Source organism: Hemibagrus wyckioides, linkage group LG10 (assembly GCF_019097595.1).
Source record: "Hemibagrus wyckioides isolate EC202008001 linkage group LG10, SWU_Hwy_1.0, whole genome shotgun sequence".
NCBI lineage: Eukaryota > Metazoa > Chordata > Actinopteri > Siluriformes > Bagridae > Hemibagrus > Hemibagrus wyckioides.
The window spans coordinates 13,628,077-13,652,449 of NC_080719.1; the positions used below are offsets into that span (position 1 = coordinate 13,628,077).

Here is a 24,373-nt window from a genome sequence, read left to right on the forward strand (position 1 = left end):
TAACCACTTCATCATGGTTAGGGGCTGTGGTAGATCTGGAGCCTATTCCAAAAATACAGTGTGTAATGGAAAACAGGAAATGGGAGAATACCCTGTTGGTGACTCTAGTCCATCGCAGGAGGGCAATGCATACACACATTCACACTTAGGGGCAATTTTGCATAAGCAAAAATGAATTTTTTCATTTCAAAAACATGAATGCATGTTTTTAGGAAGTGGTTGGAAACTGGGGAACCCTGAGCAAACCCACACAGAGACCCACAGAGACATCAGGATTAAACCCTGGTTCTGTGAGGTGGCAACAATGCTTGACTGCACCACTGTGCTGCCGGTTTTGGCCAATTATATGATTTGTACATGTGTTATATGTTGTATTATTTACTGTCATATTCTTCTATTTCATGAAACCATTTATGTGCTGTATTGCTGAGTCCAATGATCTTCAGAAAGGATTTTATAGGTTAGTCTTCATATTGTTAATAACCAAGATTGAGCATAGTTGTGGAGGTTAAAATTAATGCTATATAAAGTACTGCCATAAAATTGTCTTATGGAGTCATATGGGGTTATCCCGTATTGTGTATTTTTTATTTGACTCAGAAAAAAACAACAATTTGTAGGTGAAGCAGAAAAACAATGCTGGTGAACCTTGAGCAAACTAGTGATGCATGGGTAAAATGAACATGAAGCTCAAGAGTTGAGTTGAGATGTTCTGGAAATGTGTGTGCGTGTGTGTGTGTGTGTGTGTGTGTGTGCGGGGCAGTAGCGGAAAGGATGGCATACTTGATTAATTCCAATAACAGCTCAGAGCCAAAAGTAGCCAACCTATATTGCTCACACACCCACAAGCGTCTTTAAACACACACACACACACACACACACACACCCTGCACCTCTAGTCCTATTTGTGTTATTCAATTAGTGGGTGCTGGCAGGCTGTGATTGATTTGTTTTGCAGGATCGACTGCATGGATGATTTTTTTCTTGCATAGGTGGAACTGATTAGATGGAGAGAAAGACAGCCTGGAGAATTGCTCATCTGTCCTTGCTCTCAATTCTTGGTATCACTTTATTCATAAGCTTTACAGTCTTCTTGTTTTCTTTCAACTTCTCTCTCTCTATCTCTCTCTCTTTGTATATATGGGACATGGTAGCTTAGTGTTTAGCAGGTTTGACTCATATAGCCAAGTTCTCTCCTTGCAACAATGGTTTCCTCCTGGTACTCCAGCTTTGTCCCCAGTGCAAAATCATGCGTCATAAACTAATTGTCATTTCTAAATTGTCTAAAATTTGGCCACTTTAGCAATTTGTGCTTCAGTAGCTCTTCTGCAGGATCAACCCATGACCCTGTTGCTGGGTTCACTGGTTGTCCTTCCTTCGATCACTCTTTTAGGTACTGCATACAGCACTTTTTTAACACCTGCATACCGAGAACCCCTCACAAGACCCTGTGTTTTGAACATGCTCTGACCCAGACATCATCAAAACTTGGCCACCTAGATCCGGCCTCTTGCCCATGATTCCTGCTTCTATCACATCAACTTTGAGTATTGACTTTTCATTTGCTACCTAATTTATCCCACCCCTTGACAGGTGACATTGTGTGCATGTGTGTGTGTGTGTGTGTATGTCTGTGTGTGTGTGTGTGTGTGTCTGTGTGTACATGCTCAACAGTGCACCTTGAAGGCTTCCAACAAGTGGCCAAATGTGCACACACAACCACGCATCCACAATCAAGTAGGCAAACAGCACACACACACACACACACACACACACACTGTTGGCCATACAAGCTTGACGCCAAGGTCATTAAATGTGAGAGCAGCAGCATGAGGCTGGACAACGTGATTGTTGTCATGTTCCATCTGCTGGCTTGTAATACTCTCATAAACTCAGCAGTGATGTGCAGCGACCCCAGGCCAATTAGCATACTGTCTTCCTGTCATTTGAACAACACTTGAGCCTGCTTCCCTAAAGCAGTTAGTCTTTTTAGCAAGACTGTTAAAGGGGACGCCACACAACTGATCTCTGTACTACACAAAACTACCTTGCATATTCCTCATATACCCGCAGGCTACAACACCAGTCTGCTGCCTAAGAAAGTCTTCCTCAGCCTGGGCCTGTTGGCTTTCAGCAAAATCCCCTTTATGGCCCTCTAATCCCATTATGCAAATACAGAGTTCATAAGTCACTCTGGTTTTTGTGAGCAACACTATGATTTATGTCCTCCTTTTGGCCAGGCATTAGGGATACTGCTGCTGGTGTGTGCAGAATACAAGAGCTTTAGTTTGAGGGCCATTTCATGCAACTCTGAAACCTATGCAGGATATTATGGGTCTAAAGCAATTACACTATCAGTAGTAGCATGTGGGTTTAGCCTAAACCGGAATGTTTTCTTTTTTTATTAAACCCATTCGTTTAGCATAAAGTAAACATCAAGATCAGAGCAAAAATGCACACCTACCTGCTGCCTGTGAAGAAGAACGTCAGTTAGTAAAGCGGATGATTTACATCATGACATTGGAATAGAAGACACACCTGCCTAATAACAATCAAGTCAAATCAGTGCTCCATGTTTTTTTATTTATTTATTTATTTATTTATTTATTTTTTATTTCATGATATGTATGGTTTATATAGGTGTAGTCTACTTCCATTTTTGGCCCATTAGTGTTGCCATAGCTCAATTCTATACAATTTACTAAGCTGAAGACTTTAGTACACTCACACCAGTGCTGATCTTAAGCATTATCATTTTTGTAATTGAATATTTATTTAGTTTGAATGTAATGTAAGTAGCATACAGAGATCCAATCAGGAATACCAGATGTAACATTATACCCATCACTGCCATCTTCTCATACCGATCATACATGCCCTCTCCACTCACTATAACCACGTGTGCTGGTGATAAAGGTATATCATTACTTCATCGCTACTATCATTGCTTAGTATAGCAATCCTATTGTAAGTGCTGGAGTACAGCAGTAAATTCTACTTTACTAAGCGTACCATAATTCATAGGTCATAGTGGCAGCTCTTCTGTAAATACAGCAGCAAATAGGAAAATTTAGCCTAATGCAAAATATTACAAATACATGAGTTCGCTGTATAAGCACCAGGTTAAATGTATTTCCGTCCAGAAAATACAGTAGCATATAGTGTAATTGCGCAAAGCTCACACAGTGGACAAAGAGAAAATGTAGCAGAGCTCTAAGATTATTCCTTATTTTACTATTTTATTTATGCATTTCACTCAGCGCATGCTCGCTGCCTGAACTTATCCATGGGATATTTACATACATAACGTGGGCACACAGGGCAACAGACCCCTCATTAACCTGGTCTCCTAAAACTGCAAATGTCACAGTGTAACGCAAACAACCTTCTCAGTCTCACCCTGCCAATCACCAGAGAATACACACATTGTGGGGTAAACAAACAGAAACATATACACACACACATACACAAACACAGAGACAGACGAAACACATGGACGTCAAAGGACATGTCTGAAAATGGAGGAAAGGAAAACACACAGATAGAGAATGTGCATTTACTGGGAAAAAGAAGAAGAGAGCTAATCATCATTTAGGAGTCAGAAGGAGCAGTTGGTTAGTTTGTGAGTAATTAAGGCTAATCATGTGGTTGGGATTAATGTCTTACCTCGGATAGGAGTACCCACTGAAAAGAGAGTTACAAGTGAAAAACACAACAGGTATTATTAGAGAGAGCGCGAGTAGCTCTTGTCAACTTCCTGTGGATTCTGATATTGTTAGAAATTGTTAAAAATCAAATCATTAATAGAGATTTAAAGACCTCACTCGGCTGGGCTGGAGCTTTATCTTTTACTTGCTCTTATTCTCTGTCTTTTCTTCTCTTAGCTCTTCCTTTATCTCAGGCTTTCCCGAAACCACACATTAAAAAATATAACATAGCACGAGGCAGCTTGAGGCCTAGTCAGGGGCTTGTACAATTCTACACAGACTAACCTGGGCTATGAAATGCGGAACATATCTTAACCAGTTGCTATGAAATGTAGGTTTTCACTACACTCCATTTATTGGAATATTATCAAATAATTATTGCTGTAGGCTTCTTCAAGCTTAATACTTTGTTGAAATAAGTGCTTTGATTGTTTCATTTAGTATGTCGGGCATATTTGGCTTTCGTGTTTTGAGGAAAAGCGAGTGAAGACTTGTGGAATTTTGACATTATACTGCTAACTATCTGTAATAATGTCAGAATAACAGCCAGTACACAGCAAATTTATGCATTTCAGTTGGCTCTGTTTATGAACATTTTATCTAGCCAAAGAAGAAATACAGCCTTTAATTATTTGCCTCTGACCATTTGTTAAAATGTTATGTTCGTGTTGGCTCTATCTATATCAAATATGACTTATGTCTCTGAACATGCCACATTTTTCATTCCTTTTGTCTTGGTATGATGAGTCTCAGAACACATCAAGGTCAGAGTTGATAACACTCTCCTGGCTCAGACTGCTTCTCTCTCTCTCTCTACACACGCTTGCCTCTCAATAATGAAATGGCATTGGTGTAGACTTTCTGAATTTATACTTCTGTTGATGAGAAATCTGGTCTGAAGAGCATGCAAACTAAGAGTTAATAAGTAAAATACAAAGATCTTTTGTGGCTGATTTCTTTTTGATTTGTTCTTGTTTCTGTTCTTTTGGCTCTTTCGGTGGTACTAAGTGTGACCAAACTATAATATATCTTAAGAAAAGCTTAACAAACTCCATGGGTTCAAAAACTTTTGATTGACACTACAAGCTAAGAGAAAGACTGTGTGTGGTGGCAGAAGAGGCTGAGGAGGAAGATGAACTGAATCTGGAACACCACTTTCCCAGGCCATACCTATGAGACCTCCTTTGTTGGTCCTGATCTTTGTTCTGCTGAAGCTTCCAGCACACCTGAACCAGGGAAATAAGAGCTGCAGTATTTGCACTACCTGGCTCAGGTGTATTTAAAACTAGATTCAGAAAATGTGTGAATTTTGGATGTCCCAGAAGTCAAGACTGAAGCTCTGTACTCTTCTCTTTCCTTGTTTTAAGTTTCTATCTTACTCACGTCCTAATTATTGAAAGTATAGTAGTTTGGCATTAAAAAATCCCCACCAAAAAAGAAAAAAAAAAACATGATACCTATAAATGTTTTTTTTTTTTTTTTGAGATTATATGTTAATCACCAATTAACATATAATAACATATAAGTAACTGATTACTGATTTTTGTCTCATTTCAAGTCTGTGAGATAGAGATACAGTGTATTTGTCTTAAAAATTCTGACAAACTGAATTTCCCAATATAAACCCATTCATTAATACTTAATCAGAGCAATGCATGTCCTGATTTTTCTGAGTGACTGGCTGAAGGTTAAAAGTTAAAAAAGTTAAAAAGTTAAAATTTACCTGACCAATAGCAATCTTAATCATTTGACATCACATATCTTATTTTCTTTGCACATTTGAACAGTTCTGTTTATGCTAGGTGTTAGCATGATAAGCACAACATATAAGTACAACAAAGAGGTGATAAAAAGGAAAACAGCTTGTGGAGATCAAATTCGGTCATACTCCGCCCCTTGCTGACCCAAGAACGTATGTCACTCAGAAAAATCCAAGACATTCTAACTTTATAAGATAAAGCTCCTTTACACCTCAGCCAAAAAGAGGTCATTACTGTACTGCAAAAGATGTTTTGCCTGCTTCTCAAACGACTCCCTTAGCAATCCTTTGACTTTCAAGGAATTGCACTTTCAGACCTAAAGTAAGTTATAATACTGGAATTCCCTCAGATGTAAGATAACATCTGTGTGTTGATATATTTCAGCCATGTGTAGGTCAGAAAAAAAACAAAAAAAAAAACAGAAAGAGCTGCTTGTAGTTCAGAAACAAGGCATGGACCTGTAAGTGAAAAGTAGTGTGTTCTTTGGCAATGGTCTACGAAAATGTGTTTCATGTAGTATTTATACCTCACCTTGCTTTTCAGGAGCAGTGAACAAGAACACAGGACACTGTTTTTCCTGCTGTGTGTTAAATAATGAAGTGGAAGGTCCATCACTCAACATGTGATAAGGTTTATAGCACTAATTTTGAAAAGCAGGCAAAACATTTACACTTGAAACTTTTATGGATTGGTTTAAAGGAATCAGGAAGATTGTTAAGTTAGAGATAAGTGGTTAGAGATCTGTTAGACTTAAAGGGCTTCAGAGGCTGCAGTGTTAAGCATTGTTTAGGTTAGAATCAGAGTTAAGGTTAAGGGTGAGGAGTACGAGATCAAGTTAGGTGAGGTTAGGCTGAGGTTAGACTACAGTTAGAGCTGTAAGTTTAGTTATAAGGTTAATTGTTAAAGGTTGAGGTATGTTCACCACCCGAGAGTGAAAAATGGGAGAGTAAATGCAAAACAATAAACATAAGGGATAAATGATGCATCAAAGAGACATAATCTTTATAACAGAAAAAAAAACATCCTTGGGTTGAGTTTATTTACCTACAAAATCAAAAGGAAAAGTTGGAAGAAGTGTGTCTGTATTAGTATTATGTGCTTTAGCCAGCCAGTTTTCTCCTTAGAGTAAAATTCACTCACTGTCTCACAAGCAAGCATTCTCCATGCTAAGTTTCCTTAGGAATCTCAGAGACCCACATCCTGTACCCTCTGGAATTTTAGAGGGCAATGAGCTGTCATTTCCACTGCATCTTTGCTCAGAAAACCCATAGGACAGGGTGGAGGAAACAACAATCTGACTGTAGCATCTGTCCATCTGCATGGCTGGGACACAGAACAGGCTCCAGGCCATGTACGAGCCCAAGCAAGGCCACAGTGACCTTACCAGCACCTCCGCTGAGACAAATCTCTAGTCCTCTGTTCTCTGCATGCTCGTTCTGACTGTCGCCCAATACAGTTGTCCAGTGGATGGTGCTGACATGCACTTCTTAGAACTATGACCCACGTTTTGCTTGTAAGCAAAAGATAGTTTGGGCCTAAAATAAGAACAGGAGAAGCTTTGTTGAAAGATAAAGCACATGAGCCCTCCTTCTGTAGTGCCTGTTAATCTCCAGCACCTGACAAAGCAAGTGAGACTTGAGGTTTGGAACCATGGGAACGGCATAGGGGGAATATCAGGCTGTCTTCGAGTGCCAGCCGTGTAAATAACACGACTGTAGCCTGTAGGCACTTGAATAAAGACATTACTCATGGCATTAAGCTTGAGCCCAGTACGTTGGTCTTTATTTATGAACCATTTCTGGTGGCACTTAGACACTACCGTTAGAATATTTATGAGCTGGTATGTCCAGGCGTTGCAACTTCTTGGATACCAGCTCAGAGAATCCTAACAAACAGCCAACCCTGCAAACAGATAGGACTGAACCTGATTTTCTCATGATCAGTGAAAGAGACCAGCAGCAAATTTTCTCTTGAGCTACTGGGTTTTATGGCTGGGAGCTGATGACTGTTCACAAAAGAACAAGCACCATAGATTACTGTATAAGGCCTTAGGGAGACCTGGACAGACTTGCCTCTAAGAGTCAAAAAAATCTATAAAAACCATACACACAACCATCCTTAAAAAAGACTATAGGAAAAACATATTTCTCTCGCCCTCAGTCTGTTTTGGAGCAGAGATTAAAAGAAGCGGAGTCCAAGCCGGGGAGATTGGCGGGAAATCATATCTGGAGGGTGGGAGGGCCGTTGCAGGCCTTTTTCTCATCATCTTAAATCCCTCAGGCTGTGAGAGAAGGCACCCGATCAACACACACAGCGTCTTGGTAGAGTTGGTGGGCCATAAAAAGTAAACAGCAAGGGCTAACTAACCCCTAGTTGCACTCTGGAAGTCGTGATCTGCTTTGCAGGATGAGCACAATGTGCTCAATGTGCGCATCCTTAGGACAAAAACAATTGTGCAAAGGAAAAAAAAGTTTCACTTGAAAGCCAAGCAGATGATATGGAGCCAGACCAGGCCTAAGATTTAGACTTAAGCTCCAAGGCGTTATTCTGCCAGGGCATGGAGACTTAAGATAATACTTGGCTTTAGCGGGAGGAAAATCTCCAACCAGTGCAGGCCAGGGGAACAGGGCCTTGAGCTGCAGAGCTCCAGAAGATGGATGAGAGCAGGTTAAGGATTGTTATAGCTGACATGGGCACTTGGTCAGCAGACACTACATGTCAACGTATTTTCTCTTGCAATTTTTGGTGTCCCATCTACAAGGAAACAACATTTCTGAAAAAGGTTTCAATGTCCAAGGGTTGGAGGCTCAAGCTCTATCATTGCCAAGCTGCCCCTCTCTGCTCCAGGGGCAATGATCCTTCGGTTTGACCCCTGTTTCCTAACAAGTTGAGATATGCACAAAAAAGTGTGATTAATAAAGTCTTCTTTATCTTTTGCTCAGTGATTTTTTGGAATATGTTTGCAGTAATTTTTTGGAATATTATTTTTCTTTTTATTTATAACACCTTCATGCCAAGGTGCCAGAATATGATGTGTTTCTATATATGATATCGTACTGATCCTCAATCCACTGTTCCCGTGGTGCAAACTGTACTGCAATCTGATTTTCTGGATCACAGTGAACACTTTTGTATTTAAGCAGTAGTTCCACCTCATCATCAGTCCACATGTCTGAATGAATAAATAAATGAATGAACTTCTAGTCATCATTTAGTCAGTTTTTCTGCATTTCACCTTTTCATTCCCATTGATATGCAGCTCATAATATTATTCCTGAAACTTCTTGCAGAACAGTGACATACTATCACACTGATTGTCAAATTGTTTTAGCAATTTTGTGTGATTGGATATACTTTTAATATTCTGTTAGTGTGGGTATAAACTGGTGGTTTAGGACTTATGAATGCAACACATACTCTCATCTTTGACCTAGATCTTTCTTTATTTTCTTCTAAAACAAATTTGTGCATTGCAATGCTCAGGTCAGGGCAAGAGTTCACCTTTTATCAATATCTAAAAAATGAACAAAAGGATGAAAATTTCTGTTGATATAAAACAGAGAACAGACACTTATGTTAGTGGGGCAGGAGATGAAAGAGAAAGGTGGAGGACAGGGGAAAGAAGAGGTAAAGGGACGGTCATGCACTTCAAAAAGCACTTAAAATGCCATCTGCTATAGGGACAGTGGGCAGCTGGTGGACTCAAAAAGACACTTACCAAAAGCTTCTGAAAAATGACAAAGAATAGAAAAGAAAAAGTAAAAATAGAATAGAAGATTTAGGGTTGGTACTACACAGCCTGAATCCAAAAGGTTTGGGTAGGGAACAGCCTTTCTTGCTCTTGTTGGACTATATTAAAGTTTTTGCTTCTTAACATTCATAGCGCCAAACCAGAAATGTCTTGACACTTTTTGGTACATACTGCATATAAGCAAATTAATTTAAAGTTAAAAACAACAGTTCTTATTAAAGTAATTATCGCAGCAAGAAAGCAATTAAAGTTTTGAGCCATTTTCGAAACATATGGCTTTTTAAATTGTTGTTTTAACAATTTAATGACTGCTGACAATATTAGGAAAAACAAGTAATATAGTTCAGCAGTTTTTTTAACTAGATTATACCAAAGTCATTAAGATCTTCAAATTCAATATTAGCCTTTATGGCTTGAATAGCTTAGTTTTTGCTGTTGGAAACCAAGTGGGGGAAAAAGTGAGGACATCAGATAATTCCGACCACCACAGACATAGCAAACAACACAGAACACAGAAATGAAGACTGTTTAAGACACAACAAGACAGCAGACCTGTAAACAAACCACACACAGGTGAGGACAGGACGCACATGGGTGGGGAGTTCACAGAGCTGCCGGGGAAAGCTGTGTTAATACCTGCGGCAAATATCTTTCAAGCGGCTTAATTGCAAATAAATAAAAAATATATCTTTACCATTGACCCTCGGAGTATGACCTATTTTTTTCATACTAATGAAGGGGTCAAACATGTATTTATGTATGTATAAACTTGTATTTATATTACACAGACATTGTTCAGTGCCTGACTAAAAGCTGAAACTTCCCTTCAGATTTATTTTTTTTAGTATTTCTATTACAGAGATAATGTCCATTGCCTATTTCCATAAGTGTTGTTTATATTTTAAATAGTGTAATAAAGATAGGTAAATTTTACAATTGTATTGCCATAAAATCAGGTCACTGGGGCATGAATTGCTAAGCCGTGAACACAGCACAGGAGTTAAGAAGAACTTTTGGTATCTTGAATAACATATCATAGGGTAATACTGGTGAACAGATAGTGTGCCTTAAGCTATGTAGGGTATGAGTCATATATGCAATGATTAGGTGTTTTTCACTTTTCTACAAAACAACACCTAACTTTAATATGATGAAAAACAACTTCTATTCCTAAATATATACTCAGACTGTTCCTGAATCACTCAGCACAGCTGAATAATCCTGAAACTGAAATGACTTGTATTCTACCATGAAATCTGCACTAACCTTCCTCAGTTCAATAACAGCCTCTGGGTATCAGCTTTGTAAAGTTTGCAAGGAGGGTTCAATTTGAATCCTGCAACAAAAGTCTTGGTGCAAAAGTAAGCATGTTCGAGAAACCCTGCCGGAAAGTGGAACGTGACCATCTTACCTGATCTGAGTTGTTTGATCCGCCCATTGCTCGTACTGGGATCAATCGGCAGGAAGTCTTTGAACCAGGTGATCTCAGGGTCGGGGTTACCGCTTGCGGCGCAGAGCATGTTGGCTGTGCGGGTGCGTTCTACCACCTTCAGCTGGGGGCCCATGTCAATGTTAGGGAAGCCTGAAGGAAGCAGGTCCTCTGTGGGAACGAAAAGAAAGAATGAGAAACTCCAAAATAATATATATGAATAATGGGGTGCTACTGTATACCCCCCACACATATTCTCCCTAATTACCACCGATCAGTAAACTCTCTTCTATCATCAAACAGCTACCAATAGAGATGGTGAAGGCAAAAACACACACTTTCCGTCTCATGAAGTCAGACAAACGGCAGACTTCGACAGGGCAGTGTAACACAATCAGAGAAAACTTTTATCTGCCCTCTTCCAAATACACAAAATCATAATCACACCCATGATTGGCAAACCTTGCTATGATTGACAGATATCCATCCCCCCGACAAAGCATGGGCAGTTTTGCTCTCTTGCCACCAGTGCCTTCAGTGGCAATATAATGAGGCACAGGGGGAGAGGGATAATCTTGATAAGGCCTCAGTAGGATCATCTTACTTTGGTGTTCTTCCATTCTGGATTTTTGCAATCTCTCACTGCATCCCTACAATAACACCCAGAGACTACAGATGACATCTAAGCCAGAAGTTCTTTAAAGTTGAGTACCACACTAAGTCAATGCACAGACAAAAGTTGCATATTAACACAAACTCACTGAGCAAATGAACAAATTAGAAGTTGTGCTCAATCTATAAGAAGTACTTGCAAGAACAAGGTTGCCTCCCTAAGTACTACAGACCAACAATAATCCAACAATTAGCTTAGATTAATAATCGAAAGTCTTCTCTGGCCTCCTTAATGCAATAAATGAAGAAAAACAAAAAGAAGAAGACAGCAGAAACACAGACCTCTTATTTCTGTGACCCAACTGCCCCTGGGCAAAGACAAAAGTCATGGCCTGATGGAAACATGCAATATGCCAGTCAGAGTCCCTGTGGATACCCTGAGGGCACCGGGTGGCTCAGTCGGACCTCAGAGGTCACCGTGTTTAACCCCACATGGCATAGCAGCCAGGGAGGAACATAGGAAAATGTCTGAGTAGTGTAGTAAGACACTATTCACTAGTGATAAAGTTGCTACAGAGAGCAAGCCATGGCCTCTTCACTAACAATTGTCTTGGATATGCGCATAACAGAGAAATCTCCTACCAGGGCACCTTTTTCTATGAGATAAATATTTCATTACAGGCTTCAGGGTGTGAAAAGAATTTGTGCTGGTATAGGCTTTATGGACAAACTTTACCTAGTGATTATTAACCCATGCTGATATGGCACCTCTTTGAACAACAAATCCCACAATAGCAGTGTAGAACGACACACTCAGTGTTCCTATCCTCTGTTTCTTCCTCATCAGAGATGTTCCTGTCATTCTCATTAGCTCCCAGTCTACTTGCAAATCAGTCTTCTGAATGGCAGAGACACTTGCTTTCACTCCATTTTACTCTGAACCTGAAACTGTTTCAGAGATACTCAGCAGCAAGTGTTTTGGTGGCAAAGGAATGTGCTAAAGTCGAGGCTTGAGGGTAGATTAGTGACGGAGTGACAGTGTAGTAGAGGATTGCTCCTGGACACATGAATTAAGTCTTAAACACACTAAGAATAATTGGATCTATGCTTAATTAAACAGCCCCAGAGAAGGAAAAGGTGAGTCGAGGAGCCTAGAGTGAACAGCAGAGCTTGATATCTGATGAATCAAATTTCTATCACTAAAATTTATGGCGTGTTAAGCCATAACATAAGATTGAATTTCAACTTTAAGAACTGAAGATTGTTTACACGTCAGTTTAGTTTGAGTGGCCAGTAGATCAGCACAGCAAAAGATTGCATCAGCCATTATTTTTTCATTTAGGAATAAGAAAAAACAAGTGTTCTGTCCAAAGGAAACGTCTCTTCACTGTTAACAGTTGTTTAGGTGATCAACAGAATTTTAATTCATGTATAGTATTTAAAAGTTGCTGCATGTAGTGTCAGCAGTTTCAAGGCAAATAGTTCACTGCATCTATAGCAACAGCTTCATGGCAATAAAGACACAAGTGTAATAATGAACAAGGACTGAGTGCAAGAAAAACAAAAAGATCATTTTCAGGTGATACAATATATGGGCAAAAGTTTGTATGCATTTCCCAAACAGTTGCCACAAAGTTGGAAGCACACAACTGTATAGGATTCAATATTAGGCACCAGCACTCTTACACACCTGGTAGCTTCTACCACCTGACCTTGCTATTCACATCTTGCTTTGATTAGCACAAAGCACCAATGTGTCACTCCCCTGATAACCTTCTACACAGGAGCCTTAATTGGTGGGTTTTCAAATGGCCAATGATTAGCCTAAAAATACCCCTTTTGTGATACGCCGAGTGCAAATGAGCCCCCCGGCTGTCTGAAAGCTGTTCTCTCAGTGATCAGATAGTGCCACTGCTGGCTGACGTCTGTGTGCTTTTGTTTTTTTTGCTATTTTAGAGGACTTATGGGTCGTGTCACACCCTAAAATTCCAAATGAAATGCAATTAGCAGTGGTGAAGTTCACAGGGGGTTGATATCTGGGTAGCTCAGGCGGTCAGCTCTGGGCTGGCATAAAAGCTGTTAAGCAGCGGTGATAATGGTGCTGTTATGATGAGCACTCTGGGAGGAAGGGGGCTGAGTGCACTGGCCACTTTGTCCAACAGCTGGTTGTGTGTTCATGCAATCCAGCAAAGTGCTGCTCCCTGCGGCATTAGCTGCCCCCCCACCCTCACCAGTGTAAATCGAGGGTGATGTCATTATGGGTAATTGTTTTTAATAGTTGTCTGTGACTTGCATTATGCAAAGAAACAGGTGCAAAGCCTTTAATTCAATTGCTTTGGGAGCTCTGATCTGCTGGATCTGTGTTTCCTCTGCACTGTTATTATGGGAAAAATGGTGGTAATCGGTTCATGCTGCAGGCCACTGTTGCTAGTCAGGCCTGCGATGTCTCTGTCCACTGCAGATTCAACAGCAAACAAGTCAGCATGCAAACACAAAAAGCTCTTTTTTTATTTCTCCTTTGCTGGGTTTTCATTATTTTAGATTTTTCTGAATGAGCTGGATATGTATGAGCAATTACTCAGACGCTAGTAGCAAAAACCATTGATTAAAGATTGCTGCCTGATAGTGGCAAAATGTATTTCATATGCTTGTTGGATATTTATCATCTTTTTTGAAAACAGAATAAGCTTCCAGACAACACATCACAATTACACCAGATTAAAATAAAATAAAATAAAAAATAAAATAAAGCCAGATTCTTTAAAAGCTTTATTGCAGTTTGTACATTTTAATAAATAAATGCGTTAACCTATATAAATATTGATAAAATAACCGCAATAAAAATACTGCTATAAAAGAGCCTCTGAGAAGCAGCTGAGGCTGCAGCACATTTTAGAAGTATATCCTGTGCTCTTATTGTCAATCCTGTTACTTTCACTTACTGAAATGATCTGATTTAATCAGTGCTGTAAACAGGTTAACTGACCAGCCTTCAGCACAGTCAGGGATGGGCCATTAAAAGGCATTGTTATTATAGTGGTATGTGTGGAAAGGCTAGAGATACAGAGGAGACAGGCAAGGAGACAGGAAGAGATAGAGAGAGTCAGAAATATATATGACGAAGCAAGAAAGACAGGAAGAGGGATGCACATAGTTAGATGAGACAGATTTATATAGATATAGATTTAGGAATGAATGTTACATTTTACCTGTGTTTGTACAGCATATTTCATTTAAAACAATTCATGCATTTAAGATGCATGCATGAAGGTACGTTTTAAAAAATAAAGAGAACATTTGCAGTTCTGTCAGCCATGCTGTGGTCATAAATAGGAACTGGTTTGGTCGGGGTTAAACGTTCTGTCATTTTAAGTCAGCACGCAACAGTGCACAGGCGACAGGGACATGGCACCAGGAAAACTCATCACCTGAGCACAAGGAAGCATACAACTATTTAAAGATGCAACAATGTCTTGATGTTCTTTTTGAAATAAAACTTCAAAAAGAAGTCCCCAAAGCAATAATAAAAAAGGGTTCTGTTTCTGACCAAATTCCTGACCGTGAAAGAGAGTTCTGAGTGCAAAAGTTGACCAAAGGCTCTGGAATGCAGAACATAAGACATTAGTGGGAGCAGTATATCATAGGCCCTGAGGGCTTGAAGATTCTCTGAAGATTTTCAGTCATCCATATCATTACTACACAAGGGACTCTTATGATTGAAGCCACAGCTACATGCTATTAACCATTGCCTTCATGAAAAACATCCTGAGTGTCTGGTGCTGCCAAAAATGGCTGTTGCTGATCTGCAGGATGCAGACGTTATACCTCTGGAATACAAATGAGCAGGCTGCATGTGGATGCGCTGGTGACACTAAACAGATGCCCCTGTATCTGCCAGCACACCCCTATTGAGTTTTGATAGAGCAACAATCACTCGAGGAGCCCGGGATCTTTCAGGCACTGTACAATTAAGCCATGACATGTGGCGATGTTTGCACACGCCTCGTCTCACTCATGACCAAGCCCAGCTGTTTCTGCCACACAGCTGTCACAGAGACTTGTCAGTGGTAGAGAAGGCGGGGCCATACACAACCGCTGGGGTAGTGAATACTAGTGGGGTGGAAAGTGATGGCTCAGATGTTATGGTTTTGGGCTACTGTTTGGAAGGTTATGAGTTCAAACACAACACAGCCAGGCAATGATTAAGTCTTTTTGGGTAAGACCTTTAAACTGTAAATGCTCTGCTCCGATGTATTCTGTCTCAACTGTCAAGCTGAGTGCGCACTTCATGACTTAAAAAATTTCAAAATCACTGAACCTATATGACTTGCGATCAGAGGTGTGCAAACTATAGGAAACAAGAGTGCTTGAATTGCTCGAGAGTGGAAGATAATACAAAAAAGAACTGGAATTATATTAAAAAGAAACAGAGTTACGTTTACTCTGTGTGTCACTGGGAATCATGTCATGCATGTTTTTATCTTTGCTGCTCTTAACAAGCATGTGGACATGACATGACAACTAATTCCTTATAGAAGCAATATTATTGCTTTCATTTTGCCCCCACTCTCCAACATAAATAGCTGATAAATGCAAATATATACACCACCAGCACAAATAAAGGAGACGTAGGTACATGTAAGAAGAATAGCAGAGGTGCCTAAAGCTGAGAGGAAACCAGAAAGGGTTGGCTGGGCTCTGTCATTCTCCAATAAGCTGTCTTGAGAGGAGATCAGAAGGGTTGAGCAAACAAACTCTGAAGTGATAAAGAGAGAGGTGCAGAGATGTTCTGACAGGTTGTGTATTAAGTGGCTCCCACCAGAGATCCTTTATCGGCAGTGACTGAAATGTGCATGCTTGGAGTGAAGTTCCTGGAAGCGCTTGGAAAGACGGCTGGATTGGAGATACTGTCATGAATACAGTATGTATGTGAGGCCAAGCTCCTGCTTCTGAAGAAATTGAAAACACAGTTCACTTCACTAACTGGGGTCGATCAAATAGTTTATGAAAATCTGGGCTTCACAACTAATAAGGCAAAGAAAAAAAAAAAGGTAACTGAATTAAGGCGAGACAGCCTAAATGTATCAGTTGTTGTTTTTCTTAAATCATGTTAGTGACCTTAGTAAATTAGGTTTGTGGGACTGTAGAAACACAGAGTGCACAGTGCTTATAGCACCTCTCTATCTTCTGTCAGAAAGCAAAACAAGAACCCTTTTCAGTTTATTTTTATCCACTGAAGTACCTTTGTTGTACTTTGCCAGTTCCTAAGAGGCATGCTGCAGAGAGACCAGGGACAAGACCTGGCCACTAAATCTTAACAAAAGCTAAAGCAAGCAGTGCACAATGTCAATAACAACATTTCCTATCCAGCTATTTCTATTTCCTGTGCTGTTTATTTGGAGCACAAGAACTGCACAGTACCTACTGTACAAAACCATAGCATTATAGTTACAAGGATTAAAACAATGGCATGCCTTATACGATTTTTATTGAGTTAAAAAAACTCAGCAAATGGAGTCTTACTTTTCTTGTCATTGTTTTGCCAAATCACAACAAAAGACTTGCATTATCTAAAGGACAAGACAGAGGATGCGTGGGCAGGTGCAACATCTCTTGAAAAATAAACCCACTGGCAAAGTTCTTTTTCTTTTTTTTAAGATAACTGTTTTGCCTCCAAGCTGTGGCCAAAAAGCGTTGGTATTAAAGAAAAAAGCACTTGGATTCAAACAATTGCCACAATGCAAATAGTTTCCAATCCCCTCCTTGCTCAGAAAAAATACATAAATGGAGAAACAACAGTGCAAAAGCACTGAAAGTGCTGTATCCAAACATGAGCATTTAAATCTGTGCTTTTAGCCAAAAGCAATTAACCCTATAATAACAGGGTTGTTCCTACACACAGAGTAAAAGAGCAAATATGAAGCCTTTTTGGGGGTAAATGGAAAACATTTGAATGGATATAATTGCTGATAATTGCTAAGAAGCCATTAGACAAGGGAGGGAATTGTGGCCTAGGCTCTCACCAGGAATCAATTAATTTATTTACATGTACATACCGACGTGCAAGTGGAATGGCAAGAACCTCCAGTAGCATATGGAGAGGAAGCTGAGTGCCTCGTTTTGTTTGACTTGTTGGTTTCTGGGTACATTCCATCCCATTTTGGGATTGCTCCAATCAGCTGTCAGCAAGCACTGTTCCTGGGCAAGAATGTGCCTTAAGCAAATATCGTGGCAGTGCTATGCTTTTTACATGCAGTGAATAACATGGCTTTTGGGCACAACAAGTTTTCAGCAAGATGCTTGCAAAAAAAAAAAAAGAAAAAGAAAAAAAATAGTGGAAGGAAAGTAAAATTCAATGTTTGTGGAAAAGATGTTCGTCTTTCCTGCTCCAGTGCCAAAGCTGCCTAAAAAGGGGAGAGACACTGCAGGCACTAGCCTGAGTTCATAATGCCCTTTTAGGGCAACAAGCTGTTGTTTAATTATTAGCAGATGCCCCTTGCACTAGGCAAACTAAGCTCGTGCTCCAAGAATGGGGTGCTCAAAGAAAATCTGGGTGGAAATCAAATGCAACCCCTTCTTCTCCAAGTCATATTCATACATGAGGAAATAAAATATGTACCTCTTTGCTCCAGCTCCTCTTTATTCATGAAAGGTTCCCGCATAGGACTGCCACTCAATCCTAATCTCCCACTAGTCTTGTTATTGATCTCTTATTTCAGGTCCCAAAGCATCTATGCCTATTCTCATTCACCCGTCCCACTGCCAGAAGCAAACACTGCAAATGAAAACCAAAGGCTAAGGCAATGCATTTCTCCTAATAAAAGTAGAGCTAGGTAAGAGACATGAAGCAGGAGTCTACAGTCTGTGTTGTCAGTGGCAGGCAATCAAACAGCTAAGCACTTCTCTTTACCCAGAAAGCTTATACAACCTGATCGCCCACTTTTTGTGTGGGAAGGAGTCTATACATTTATCCCAAATAAGAAAAGCAAAACAACTGGGATACCCTGACCTTCTCTCTCTTTCTCTTTCTCTCTCTCTCCCTCCCCATTTCCCCATAGCCTTCTCTTGCTTTTTGGTTGCCTCGTATAAGGGGTGCACAAAATTGACCTACTTGAGCAGGCATTGCATGAATTGCTGGTGAGAGTGGGGAGAATGAATGCCCTCAGAGATGAGGGTTTTAGCCATTTATCTCCCTCACTGCTCCTAATGCCCAATGACGCTTGATTACTGATTCCCAGGTACCCTGGATGAAAGGATTGGAGGGTCTATAAAGCTACAAACATTCTTTGGGTAGCTATTTCTGAAAACCCACTGTGTTCTGTAAAAGAAAATAGTTCTAACAAACCATCATTTTGCTTCTGAAGGCATATTAAACTTCAACAAGTGCTGCAATGTCATTTTGAGTGCCATAATAAGAGAAACTCTTGGCAACTTCCATGAAGGATTAAAATAAAGTATGATGTGATGAACTCAGTATTAATGGCAGAAACCACAGTATAAGAATTCAACAAGGTGCTAACTATCCTTGAAAACTAGGCACACACAGATTGGCCACAGAACCAGCAAGCTCTTCCATGCATCTGGAAGGAGTGGTTTGATTCTGCAATAGTGCCTGATCCTGGTTTCTCACTACTGCCAATTATTTGATGTCTTTATTAGCAGAAGCAGTAAACAACAGTATACAAAATGCTGAGCATGCTCAATGTGATGAGAATCCCTCTGCCCATGGAATGAGCCAAAAGACAGATGTGGAAGCAGACGCACAATATAAATAGACATCAATTGCTAAATGACTAACTTCCATTTTGAAATAGTACACTTGCAATAATGGATTTCCCGGTGACAGAGTCCATAGATTTCTGCTAGATCTTAGCTTTGCTAAACAAATGCATTATGCAGCAGGGAGCAGCTGAGCCTGTGGGCCTGGGAATTGGCTTGTTTATGAGTGCGGGATGCAGATGATACACTGGGCAAATACAGCTGTGTGCGTGATAATACCAGCTCAGATCAGCCTTAATCAAATCCACCCTGATGCAAGCTTCCTCCTTAGAGAGTTGTACCGTTTTCTACCTCTATCTCTTGCGCCTTCATTTGCCTCCCAGCTCATGTTTCCTTAGTTACAATGGGGGGGTGGCAGAGGAGAAAGGGAATGGTGATGGTTGGCTGGCAGGGCAGGAAGGAAATGGTGATGGGTGGCTTTTATTCTGTCTTTCCCTTATTCTTGCCTGCTACCCACTTGAGAAATGTAACAAACTATTGGGGTTGTCACTTTGCTAAACCAATCTGTGTCAAGAGATATTCCATCGACCAGTTCATGGATAGCAGTCCGTAAGGGTCATGATTAATAAAGCTGCTGGTGTGCGGTGGCTATCCCTGTGGGCACAGAATTAGCCCATCCCCAGAAAGCACCAGTAAGCAGGAAGGCAGGTTTTCAGCTTGCATTTAGAATTAATGATCTTGAAAATGGGTGAGATACATAATCCATTCTATTTAGCCTGAAAGCGCAACCTGTTTCATTTAATGCATTTTTAGTGGAGTGGAAAGAAAGGAGGGATTGTGAGTGTATGCATGTCAACATTTCAATTGAGCCCCCACTGCAAGGATAATGGGGAAATAAAGTTCATTAGTGTACTGCTGCTAGCATGGCAGGCACAGCATCTTCTACTCTCCACTAGCGCTAACGGCAGAGTATCTCAAAAACATAACTTGAGGTCATGCTGGCTAGTCACATGGCTCCCGGCTAATTATAGACCTTTACTGACAAAGGAAAGATTTGCAATCGACAGACAGATTAATGGAAGAGACGCTGAGGACTGGATCAATTATACAGGGAGATGGGAACAATTTACAGTTTTAGTTCTGAAAAATATTCTCCATCCTTGAACCATTAAACAAACATTTCTCGTCTCCCAACAAATGACCTGAGAACTCTGATTTGATTCCACAGGTGGACATATTTACACACATATGCTTTTGAAACAGGAAGTCAGAGTGATGGCATATTGATGTCCTTGACTGATTTACACAACAGCCAAGAGCAACTTAGATAAACCACACACTTGCCAAATCTAAAAAAAATCACCAGTAGCCTAGCAAACTGGCTGAATATAAAGAGCAGTGTGTGTCCTTTTCGCAGCTCCACCTTCACTCCACCTGTCCACTTTCTTAACCACATAATGGTTATAGTGTGCAGGAAAAGGCACCAGCCATGTTAGCTGCTAATTACCTGCTACTGTACAGCAACTCCACCCACTCCTGTGGGTGGGACATATACATTCTACAGACCATTTAATTAGATGAACACCAGACCCCTACAGCTTGAGTCATCAAAAAGTTTATCATAATTTTCCTGGAAGCAACAAACTATAAAATAAAAATATATCTTCAATTTTTTGTATTTTGTCCAGAAATACTATTATATTGGTGTCCATAATGCTAACACAAATGTACAAAAAACTCTGAAACACTTATATGGATTTCAGGGGCACTTTATTTATCACAGTTACTCTCTTCCATAACAGTAATTAATACATATATGACCTTGACTAGGGATTGTGATTGATCATAATCAGTGAGGAGGAGAAGGTAAATGTGTGAGAGGAAACTGGTCCTTCAATAGGGAGTGCAATATTTCTACTGCAAAAAGTCTCCAAATAAAATTTGTGGCCAGGTAAACTCTGTGCTCTGTACAGCGTCTGCCAAAAAAGGATTCTCAACTTATCTTTGGGGAAGCCCGATGTCACTGGTTCCACAGTGATGTCCATAATTCACTGTTAGCACACCACATAAAGGAAGAGTCCCATCTTGTCAAGTTTTGGCTGTTATTTGGCTTGCTACTAGAAATAGTGACTGATTTGTAACTCAGGCATGCTCCTCTGTTCTCCAAATTCTATTACTCTGTCTAAGCAATACGGTTGCCAGGAAATTGAGGCTAGACCAAGACTAAGTGCACCTTTAATTCAACGTCGTGTTCTTGTACCTCATCCTTCATTCCTCCAGCCTGACCCCATGCATTTCTCAGTCCGGAATGGGTTCACTCTCTGCTGCACTAATGTACAGTAAAACACTTTGGGTCTGCTAATGGCTAAGCCAATCCACAATGCTCAGAGAACATCATAATCAGCCTTACTCTGTTAGTCTTTCTAAGGCATTCATACCATTCCTGAAAAAAAAAAAAAATTCATACTAACCCCCCTGAGACAGACCCCCACCACACATTCTCCACAGCCTGTGAATGGTGACGACTGGAAAGTGTGTATATCCACTGTATTCTATATTCACATGTATCCTGATACGGATTGTAGGACTGTTACAAAGTTAGACATATTCAAAGCTCCACCCTGTCTACCCCCTGACCTTAACTAAACACTATTTGTCTGTTGTTAGCTAAGTCAAACTTCTAGGGAATGTGTTAAAACACCTGGGCTACTGTCAGTCATTCCAGATTCAAATGTCGATTGATTTATCTGTTATTTTAATCTTTTATTAGGGAAAAATGAAGACAGCTCCATTGGAGTAATTCTGTGTTCCAGCAAACTCTGATGCAGAACTCCTAGGAGAAATGCAATGGCAGGTCTGATGATTTTAAATATTTATTTTTTGGTATTTTCCAACTCATGCTGTACCTGAGGCCCCACGCAGTCACTCAAGACTTTGAATACTTCTGCCATGAGTATTTCCAGTCAAATAAAACACACCAAAAGTATAATGAACGTAATAGTATGCTTTAAGTTTTATACAATGCAAATGTTCAAAACGTGACTGAGTTATGTTGTGCATATCATATCATACTATTTGTCATCCCAATGATTTCATGGATTTCTAGTGCTTTGTCATGTTTAAAGTTTGAAAAATATTGTATGTTCTAGCTTTTATTCTTTAATGCTTTTTTCATTCTAGCTCAGTTCTGCCTGCTAATAGCCATCAAGATAAAGCATTGTAACACTTAAAAAAAGAAGAATTAAGGAATTAAATGAATAGATGGAGAAAATCTTAGTTGACTAAGAATTCTATGACTGATTAATCAGCTTGTCATCTAAGATGGCATTACTATTGTAAGTTATTTCAATTATTATGATTAAGTTACTTCATGCACAGTAAGGCTTTCTAATTTTTAGTTGGCAAGAAGAAAGATGAGTGGGAGAAAAGGCAGAAAGGGTGTGGAATTAGGCCGTGTTCCAAAGTGGCTGTGGGCCTGGGCAGCTTGGGATTTGGTTGGTGCACAGTCTGAAGTAAAATCTGTTGGGAATGCAGAGACGAGCTGTGAGGAGGGATGACTCAGTAACTCGGATCAACCAGCAAGGCTCAACAGAGCAGCGTGAGAGCATGGGCATCTCTCTCTCTCTTCTGTGCCACTCAAACACAGCAATCAAAAGAGAAGCAAATAAGTATTTTCTACACGATAAACAGGAGTGTAGTTTCAAAAATAGCATAGCCGAGTCAGAAAAGGTCAGAGATGAGTGGGGAATAAAAGAGCTTGGCAGGGTTTTGATGGCAGGGGTCAGAGCGGTCTAATTAAAACTGCACAAAGGAGTGTGCAACAAACACGTCTTGTCCTACAGGAGAATGGCCAATTAAATGGGTTCCTGATCAAACAGGAATGGGCTGTGAGCTGCATGTCTTCTCAGGCTCTAACTGCACTAACGAGGTCCCTGTGACTAGAGTTTAGAGCAGCCAGTGTCACACACAACGCATGCCTATATCACTTCAGAGGCAACAAGATGAAGTGTGACAAAGATTAAAAGAGAAGAAGAGAACAGCAGAATGCTTTAGGGGGGAGGGAGAGGTAGGATCCCCAGAATGATCTGGAAACCACTGATCTTGTGATCTTGTACCATGGTGAATAATTTTCCCAGAATCAACGTCAGCACCACCTCAGGCTGCAGAACAGTGTGTGTCCGTCTAACACATATCAGGAAGCAGGCAGATGGTGAGACCTGGGCTGCTGTTTGCGTTGGACCATATCAAGTGCTCCAGGTTGGCAGTTGATGAGTAGGCAAGATGCCAGGGTCAACAAATCGAGAGAGGCAGAGAGAGAGAGAGAAACACAGATGATGTGCACTCACACAGTGACATGACGAGGAAGAAGCATGGAAGAGTGCAGGTGTCTCTTTCCGTCTTCTCGTCACGAGTCCACCAAGGACTCTCAAAGGACTCTGTAAAGGAGATGTAGAGGAAAAGCAGATGGCCGATATTATGCATTCGGCTCACGGGTGTTGTGCGCTGCTCTAGCCAGGAGGTGGATAAAAACGCATCCGAGCAGCTTTGCAGCCAAGCCAGCCTGGTGTGTCAAATACAGGTAGTGCTGGATTGCCCAGGCCAAGGTGACTAAGCAGTCAACAAAGCTAACGGGTGGAAAAAAGAAACACTTCAATAATCTTGTCTCTGAGAAACATCCCAAGCCCTCCTGCCAGGCAGAATGTAGGAGGTAAATGACGCATGTAAAAATGTACAGCATTTGTATGCGTTGACATTGTGTTGGGTATCTAAGCATGCTCAGTGCAGTTCACTGGGAATTCATGTTTGAATCTCTGCGTAAGCATGTGTGTGTTTACGTGGCTGCTGTTCTGATAAAGCTCTCCGCTCAGGAAGGCTCTGAGCAGATGGATGAGGGAGGAGGATGGGCAGTCACTCCCCCCCAGCGCTGGGACCTCTACTCCCTGCTGAGCTCCTTGGGCCTTGCCAAAGCCTGGATTTTCATGTAAAACTGGGCTGCCTACAAGAACGGTGCATTTGGGCCACGGCCGAGCCAGGAGCCCCTGCCGCTGCCAGGACAGGCGCTCAGCAGTAACAAGGCAGATGGCTGGGGCTCAGCGCGTGGACAGGAAATAAATATCACAAAGCAGAATGAGGAAACACTGCCTCTTCTGGCCAGATGGGACGACAGGACTGTTTAGGAGACTGAATGGGGCTGCCCCACTGGACCGCACCTTGTTAGCAGGGGCCATGTTAGGTTCACGTTATGTAGAGCAAGATGTCCATGTGAGACGTATCCCCACACCTGCTGTTTGCAAACAGTAGCCCAATCGCATTTGAAACGGGGAATTTCTTTTTGTCAGAATTAAATGGTTGCAGCTGCGCTATAGGGCACAAGTATGAGAACAAAATACTATTA

At 40.7% G+C, this 24,373-nt stretch overlaps 1 protein-coding gene across 12 annotated transcripts in view; it reads right to left on the reverse strand.

Annotated features, from left to right (window-relative positions):
- Positions 1-24,373, reverse strand: part of ptprsa (protein tyrosine phosphatase receptor type Sa) — a 214,242-nt gene that overhangs the window by 77,503 nt on the left and 112,366 nt on the right. For all 12 annotated transcript variants that reach the window (XM_058400387.1, XM_058400389.1, XM_058400388.1 and 9 more), the window contains one exon: positions 10,630-10,818. In XM_058400387.1, the coding sequence (XP_058256370.1) occupies positions 10,630-10,818 (189 nt within the window). The remainder of the gene's footprint in view (positions 1-10,629; positions 10,819-24,373) is intronic.